At 41.0% G+C, this 8,782-nt stretch overlaps 1 protein-coding gene across 1 annotated transcript in view; it reads left to right on the top strand.

The window, feature by feature from the left end:
• The first annotated feature begins 401 nt into the window (after positions 1–401).
• Rab3gap1 (RAB3 GTPase activating protein catalytic subunit 1) overlaps positions 402–8,782 on the top strand; it is a 75,609-nt gene continuing 67,228 nt past the window's right edge. The window contains exons 1-3 of the mRNA XM_005348296.1: positions 402–452; positions 548–603; positions 6,248–6,323. Coding sequence (XP_005348353.1) covers positions 435–452; positions 548–603; positions 6,248–6,323 — 150 coding nt within the window. The 5' untranslated portion in view covers positions 402–434. The remainder of the gene's footprint in view (positions 453–547; positions 604–6,247; positions 6,324–8,782) is intronic.

Genomic DNA, 8,782 nt, shown 5'->3' with positions numbered 1-8,782 from the left:
AACTTAATGTGTGTGTGTGTTTGGCAGAATGTAAGTAAGTCTGTGTACCACGAGCATGCCTGGTGTCAGTGGAAGCCAGAAGAGGGCACATGATCACTAGGGTCTGGAGTCTCAAACAGTTGGGAACTCTCATGTGGGTGCTAGAAATCGAACCCAGGTCCCCTGGAAGAGCAGTGCATAGTCTTAACCTCAGAGCCATCTCTCTAGCCACGACAGGGTTTCAAAAAATATTACTAAACAACCTAGAGGGAGAGTGGAAGTCACTCTAAGAGCTTCCTGCCTGGAGAAAATACACTACGTCCTCCGTGGGCGGACCTACACCGAGGCCACACCTACTCCTCACCGAAGTCCCGCCCACAGGCACTCAGTACCCGCCTCCTAGGTCCCTTTTTCCCGGCAGCCCTTGCGCGCGGCCTGACGCTCCGCTCCGCAAGATGGCGGCGGACAGTGAGGTGAGTTCTGCAGCCGGGGCGCATCTGTCACAGGGTTCTGCCGGCCACGTCAGCGGCCCGCGGCTTAATGTCTGTGCCCTTCTCTTTCCCCGCAGCCCGAGTCCGAGGTGTTTGAGATCACGGACTTCACCACGGCCTCTGAGTGGGAAAGGTGAGTCGCGCGTTTGGTCCTCACCGGCCCCGGCAGCACCGCACAGGTGACGCCGGTTCCGAGGGAGACGCCCACGTTTCGCGTCCCTGTGTCCTGGGCAGCTAAGGCTTCTTCCGCGTCACTCACCGGGGCCGGTCAGACAGACCTTCCGACTCCGCCTTTGAAACAAAGTTGTGTTGCCTCCCAGACCACTTCCCTGACACGGAACACCATTTCCGAGGTCGCCCCTGTGTCGTCTGCTGTTTTTGCCGGTTTGCCTCGGTTGTCACCGTAAGCAGTCAGCTGAGCCGCGGCTGGGTTGTCTTCCAGTGTTTATTGGAAGAGGCTTTGCTTTAGCGCACTGACGGCTGTTCATCTGCCGGCCCAAACCATCTCCATCCTGGCTTCCAGAGTAATTAGTTCACAAACTTAAAAAAACTTGTTCTTTATTGCTTTCCTTTCTGCCCTCCTTCGCCCTTTCCTCCGCCTCTTTATTTTTCAAGCATACGTCTTTGGAATGTTTTGATTCACACTCTTACATTTGGAACTTGGTTATGTGCCCAGACTTCCTGAGCTTATCAAACTCGATGGACAACTGTTCCGGTGAAATTGTTTTATCACTTACGTTAGTTGAAAGCAAAGTTTGTTGATTTGATAGCTTAGATTGTGATTTTTTTTTCCTGCTCATTGACCTCAAAGGTATTGAGGTCGTTTTATTGTCGAAGTGTTTGTAGACTTTCCAAATTTGTGCCTCTCATATCAAATGGTAGCGGAGAAAAATATAGAAGATCCTTGATGAAATAGTACTTTGACCTGTATGCCCGTCCCCACATGACATAGAGTCAGTAAGACGAACACACTAGCGAGACTTTTTGGGCAAGTACTGTGTGCCCTGAGCTATCCCAAGGATGGGGAAATCTATTCCTTTTAAAAAAAAAAAGCCCCCAAAATAGTTAAAATGTAAGTTAATTGATACTGACTACAAAGAGCCAGTTAAATAGGGTAATGTAGACTACAAAATTGTTGAAGAAATTTTTGTAGGGAAAAGTAGGAAATAACCTTGCTTTGAAAGCAGAAAAGGAAATGGAAGCTGGGTGAGATGGCACTTACCTATAATCTTGGCTGCTGGGAAGGCTGAGTTGGAAGGATTCCTTGAGCTAAGGACATTAAGACCAACCTGACCAATTGAATAGATCTGGCTTCAAGAAAAAAAAAAGGACAGTGGTTAAGGGTTTGCTTAGACAGAGAAGGGACTGACATTGCTAGACATGTAAGTGAGGCGCTATCACTGGGAAATAATAAAAATAAGAAAGACCCCCTGCCAAAGCCAAATGGAGGCATCTAGAGTCAGTACATTAGACTGAGAAGTCTCGAACTCGCTTGTGCATCAGAATTTGCTGGTCTATATTCTCAGCATTTCCCACTAATGTTTTTAGGTCAGATCCCCAAATCTGCTTTTCTCACATGGGCCCAGGTAATATAGCTGCTGCTGGTCAGAAGACCGTAATTAGAAAGAACTGCTGCTTAACAAAGTGGTTAAGAGTTCTGGCCAGAAGGTACAAGGATTGTTTTAGTTGTTACATTGTGGTAAGATGAAGCAAGCAATTTACCTTGATTCATAAAGTAAAGCTGTAGTTAGTTGAGTAGAATGAATTAGATTTAGGAAGATGAGCTTAGTAAGTCTGGGGGAAAGCCTCAGCTGTGAAACTTCTATATCTTGCCTAAAGGGTGAAGATAAGCATCAAAGTAGCCAGAGTGCCATTTTGGGCATGTTGACTCTAAGGCTGATATTTTGAAGACAGTAAGAAAAATATAATTTTATCTTGGAGGATGAGTGATAAGTAAACATCAGTTTTTGGAGTGGAAAATGATAGTTTTCCCTTAGTTAAATAACTTAAGATTTCCGTGGTTAAGAGCACTGACTGCTCTTTCAGAGGACCCTGGTTCAATTCCCAGCAGCCACATGGCAGCTGGTAACTTACTAACTCCAGTTCCAGGTGATGTAACACCCTCACATAGACATATATGGGGGGAAAGCATATATACAGGGAAAACACCAATGTATTTAAAGAAAAAAAATCCTTTTCCTCTGTTGCTTTTGAGTTGGGTAGGAACAGAGGTTCAGGTGCATTCAAGGTTATGACTCACCCACAATCCACTGCCTTGGCAGAGGAAGACGTTGCTGCTTGAGGCTTAATGGATGCCAGTACCGCCTTACAAAAAGTGGTGAAGACTACCCTCGTCCATGATGGCCTAGCAGGGCATGGTATTCATGTTTGTGTGCGGTTGTGATGAGTCTGTGCATGTCAAGTGTGAAGGCACTTTGTGCTGAGCACCAAATCATCCTAATTTAAGATTGGTGATGAGAAACTAGGGCAGTGGTTAGGCCTCTGTAAAACTGATTGAGAGAGGAAGCCTCATAAAGTGGTTGTAAATGTGTAATGGTTAAGGACTATGGCGAAGAATCTCAGGCCAAAGATATCATCAAAGAATACTTCAAATGCAAGAAATGAATAAAGAAAATTCGGCTCAAAAGAATTTCCTGAGAGGAATATTAAATTCTTTTGTTGCTCATGTGGAAATAATTGTTAGCACAGTTATGAGGACTGCCACAAAGTAGGAAGTTAAACTTTTGTCTTTTTTAAGTTTCTCTTTGTAGAATAAAACCAGTATTTTATAATTCATGAGACAAATGTGGAAGCTTTGAACGCTTTTGGGTTTGGTTTTTTGAGACAGGGTTTCTCTGTGTAACCCTGGCTGTCCTAGAACTTGCTCTGTAGACCAGGCTGGCTTCTAACTCAGGTCCAGTTGCCTCTACCTCCTAAATGCAGAAATTGAAGGCATGAGCCTCCACTGCCTGGCTGACTTTGAAGTTTCCTAAGCCTTGATTTTAATATTTGCATGAAAAGTTCTTTTCAATATTGAATGAAAATGAGGACATGACCACTCTTAGGTATGGTTGAGGAGAAGGCTTTATTGTCCGTAGGAGGGAGAGAACAACGAGGGGCGTCTGGAAGAGTCCAGACTGAACTAGCCATGAGAGGAGAGGTGGAGAGGAAGAGAAGCGAAGCAAAGAGAACGCATGGGAACCAGAGACCAAGCGAATGTGTAGCCACAGTGGTTGGGGTGTGTGTGTGTGTGTGTGTGTGTGTGTGTGTGTGTGTGTGTGTGTGTGTGTGTGAAAAGGGAAACTAAGAAGGAAAGAGAAGCTCGGGATGGAGAGGGTTGGGGTAGTGGGATATGCTCTGTAATGGGTACTTGTGAGTAGGGACTGAGGGAGCCTAGAGGTTAGTTTAGACCTTGATAAGTAGAACAAGCAGACTTTAATGGGAGAGCCATAAGTACCTTTGCCAGAGATAAGGAGATAACTCAAGTCCCCGAGGGAATGCTGGCTTTTGTCTAACTGCCAGAACTGCAAAAGGAATTTTTTGAGACCTAATAAGTATGTTATTGAATGAAAAAAGAAAGAAAGGAAGAAAAAGGAGGGGAACATGACTGCTCCTAGGTATGGTGGAGGAGAAAGTTTATTGTAGCTATGTGGGAGAGCAGAGGCAGAGGCAGGGACATCTCGGAGAGCCCAGAGTACTCATGACCCTATTGAACTGAGCCAGCCATGTGAGGAGACAGGGAGGGGAAGGGAGAGGAGTGAGAGGAGACCAGGTGCAGCAGCCAGGAGGCCCCAAAGAGAGCAGATGAAAAAAACCAAAATGGTTGGTTATATAGGGAAGGGCAACTCAGCCTCTGGGCTGGGGAAGTCCAGGGTAGGGTTGAAGTATGCCAGCTAGGAGGGCCCAGTAACAGCTAGGGACAGAGGGATGCCAGAAGAACCCGTTGGCCAGTGTCTGATTTGATGTGTTAAATAGGCAACCCTAGCTGTTGTCCAGGTTTGAAACCTAAAAGTTATGTATCATACAGATAATTTATTGAGAAGACTAAGTAGAAACCTAAAATTATTATTTTTTTTGTATTTATTTATTATGTATACAATATTCTGTCTGTATGTCTTCAGGCCAGAAGAGGGCACCAGACGTCATTACAGATGGTTTTGAGCCACCGTGTGGTTGCTGGGAATTGAACTCAGGACCATTGGAAGAGCAGGCAATGCTCTTAACCACTGAGCCATCTCTCCAGCCCCTAAAATTATTATTTTTCTGTTGAAAAAGTATTTACTGAATGTTCATGTGTGAGACACTGTGTAAGACTTTAGGGATTTAGTAGCTAGTAAAAACAGATAAGGCTCAGCATGCTCCTTGCTCTGGGTTCAATCCCCAGTACTGCAGTAAACAAGAAAAAAAGAAAAAAAATTAAGGTTCCTGCTCTTATTGAAAGTGTAGTCCAGCAAAAGAGACAGACACGGGTCAGATAATATATCCGAAGGGAAATGGAAAGAAACCTATTATTCCAAAAGTGTGCAAAAGAACTTAAGAGAGACATACATGGAAGGAGAAAAAGGCAGGATCTCCTGAGTACGGGTCATGGGAGAGGGTAGAATGAAAGAGGGGCGGGAGTGAGGGGAGCAGACAAAAGTGTATAGCTCAATAGAAAGAATAAAAAAAAAAAAGAACCTAATATAAGGAGAAGGAGTTAAATGACTCATCAGCAAAGATATGGAGAACTGTTAAAGAAAAATGTTATTGAATTTTTCTAGTCAAATCTCAATATTTGTAGGGCTTAATTGTCTCCTAGCAAGTACAAAAACTAGAGTTCTTAAGTAAATTATTTTAATATAGTTGTTTTATCTGAAAATTGTTTTAAACTATTTTTGTTATAGCAATAATACCTTGTAGTAAAATAAAAAATACCTTTGAACCTTCCACTGAAGATAGCTATTAACTTTTTGACATATTTTCTTTTAATTGTGTATGTGTAAACTTTTTAGATCAAACTGTATCAATGATTGTTTCTACAGCTTTCTTTTTTCACTTAACATATTTTTATTTCCTCAAATGTTCTTGAGAACAATTTTTAATGGGTACATATAAGTGGATGTTTCATTATTTTATGATTGTTTACTGCAATTGCACATTAAAGTAGTTTTCAGCTTTACTTTTATTAAAAAAAATGCAGTGTAGTTTTAGTGCTTTTCTGTGTAGATAGGGTTGCTTGGGTGGAATTCAGGCTTTCCAGTAAATACTGTACCACTAGCCTGTATTCCTAGACCCCTGCAGTGTATGCCTAATGTGCATTTTTATCCCTGTTGGATATACTGTAGATTTTTTTTATTTGTTTTTTAAATGTAAATTTATTTTTAGTTTATTCATTTTCAAATTTAGTAATTGTTATTTGTGTAAACTCCCCCAAAGTGAATTCATATGTGAATAAAATATATGAATGAACAGCCAGAGCTGTTGTTACACAGAGAAGCCCTTTCTCAAAAAACCAAAAAAGAAAGAGAGAGAGAGATTGTTCTTAGTTTATATTTTGTGGAAATAAAGCTTTTATTGAGTGAATAGATTTAAATGAATCAAAAATTAATTCTTGAACTGAGCAACATTGTTTCTGTTTTTATTCTATATCCCTGAGTTGGGCTCACAGTATCAAACTCAATGAGCATTCTCTAATCCTCTGTAATTTAGGATGTAAGGAAATGTTTTTCTAAAGAAACTGTACAGTAATAGGAAAAAATGTATAGTTATGTATTTAGAATGTTTTCTTTCCTTCTTAGATTTATTTCCAAAGTTGAAGAAGTCTTGAATGACTGGAAACTGATTGGAAACTCTCTGGGACAACCACTTGAAAAGGTCAGATCTGTTTGCTTGTATCTCTAGATTGGGATTTACTTTGAAATCCCATTTTTGTACCCTTTACTACATGTGATGCAATTGAATTAAATGTTTAAATTTTAAGTTATATATAGTCTTTATGAGTATCAAATAGCATCTGGGAGAATTTGGATTTGATTTTGTGGCAAATTATATATATATATGACATTTGTGAAACTCTTTTACTTATTGATTTGGCTTTTTTGAGGCAGGATCTTACTATGTAGCTCTGGTTATCTTGGAACTCAGTATATAGACTAGGCTGATCTTGAACTCAGAGTTCTGCCTGCCTCTGCCTCCCCATTGCCAGTATTGTCATCAGGCTTGCTTGTGAAACATTTTTTTAAATCATCAAGTTTTACATATGATGAGTTTCTTTGTGTGGTCTCATTGATTTCTTCTGAGTTTACTTTTCTCAAAATCTAAGTTTTCTTTTGGCCAGTGAATATTTTTTAAAAGTTTTTAATTGATCAGAGAGAAATTGAACTTCCAAGAGTTCATTAATGGGAAAAACATCTTTTTTATAACAATTCTTGATCTAATTATTAGCTGCAGTTACTTTGTTCAGTTTGTATTGATATTGTACTAATAAACCATACTCTAGATGTTTCCCCAAGAAAATATTCTGAGAGCCATCAAGGTAAGTTCTCATGAGAGAAAGGAAGTAATGAGGAGATAAGATTGAGATAATAGATGTTAGGATTTAAGTCAGTAGTATGTTTATAGAAGGTTCATACTTCAGGCATATAGTTGAGGCTGAGGAGGTATTAGCTCGGGCCCATTTCTCTCTCTTAGTGTGTCAAGAGGTGAAGAAAGAAGCAGATTTTAAGGTGAGCTGCAATTGATAGGATTAAAGAAAGTATAAATGGAAGGGATTATTATTAAAGGCACAAGCCTTTAATCCCAGCAATTGGAAGGCAGAGGCAAATGGATCTCTGTGAGTTCCAGGCCATCCTTATCTACAAAGTTAGTTCCAGGACAATCAAAGCTATCCAGAGAAACTTTGTCTTAGGGAATAAAAAAGAAAGTTTAGATAATGACTAAATTTTCATACCTGTAAAGGAAGTGATTACCAGTTCTCATCTACTGAGAGGAAATTTAAAATAAATTTCTGTTTTAAAATTTAATTATGGAGACTGGAGAGATGGTTTAGCAGTTAGGCACTGGAGTTTGAGTTCTTCATTCATAACTATCTATCTCCATATTTATCTATCTCCAGTTCCAGGGAATATGTATGGCATCCTTTTCTGTTTCCTGTGGGTACCTTCACTCACACGTACACATACCCATCCCATATGTATACAACAGTTAACAATCTTTAAAAACTTAGCTATAGATTTATTTTTTTTATCATTCTATAATATATATCTTTACTGAAATGTCACAGTGAACCCCATAGACACACAAAATTACCTGCTAATTAAAAATGAAAGCAAATAAGCTACAAATGATGTTCTGTGTATCATGTAGGGACCCTTTCCTTACGCATCTTTGCTTATTTCTACTGAGCACAGCAGCCTCTGTGAATTTCTATAGCAGAACCATGGGGCAGAAGATTATGTGTTAGTTATCAAGTCTGAGAAAGCACAGCACTGTTGTCTTAGTTTGGTTCTGTTTTCCCATGACACACCAAACCAAAAGCAACTTGGAGAGGAGAGAGTTTGTTTTGCCCACAGTTCCATATAACAGTTCATCATCAAAAGCAGTGAGGGGAGGAACTAAATGAGGGCAGAGATCTGGAGGCAGGAGGTGATCCAGAGGCCATGGAGGGGTGCTGCTTACTGCCTTGCTTCTCATGGCTTGCTCAGCCTGCTTCATTCTCTCTCTCCCTCTCTCTCTCTTTCTATGGAACCCAGGACTGCCAGCCTAGGGGTGGCCTCACTCACAATGGCCTGGGCCCTCCCCCATCAATCACTAATTAAGAAAATACCCTACAGGCCTGCCTACAGCCCTCTCTTATGAGAGGCGTTTTCTTAGTTGAGGTTCCCTCCCTTCAGATGACTTTGGCATGTGTCAGGTTGACATAAAACTATCCAGGGCAACTGTGTGCCTGGTACAAAGCCCTGGGGCAGACCCTGAACTCTTTTTATCCCTCTCATCTGGCTATTAGAGTCACCAGGAGAAACACAGCATTTGTAAAGCATTGATTGGAATAAAACTTCACCTTCATAGAGAAAAATAGGGTGAGATCATCTTTAAGAGTATGTACCAGTTGCCCCTCTCATATGACTGGAAAAGGGCCCTGAAGAAGAGGGTATTAGCGGCCTTGGCTAGATACCATGGGATGCATATACTGGAAAGAGCATTGTCTCTTGGAAGGAAATGTTTCTTCCTGTCCAAGGCTTGTTCTTCTGAGGCCGAGAAGGGGGAGACTGGAAGCAGTCTTCTAATGCACTGTGCTCATCAGCTCTAGGGACCTGTTCTCATTCTTGTATTTT

Source organism: Microtus ochrogaster, chromosome 6 (assembly GCF_000317375.1).
Source record: "Microtus ochrogaster isolate Prairie Vole_2 chromosome 6, MicOch1.0, whole genome shotgun sequence".
Lineage (NCBI taxonomy): Eukaryota > Metazoa > Chordata > Mammalia > Rodentia > Cricetidae > Microtus > Microtus ochrogaster.
The sequence above is the reverse complement of the archived record's forward strand: the minus strand, read 5'-3'. Positions and strand labels throughout refer to the sequence as shown.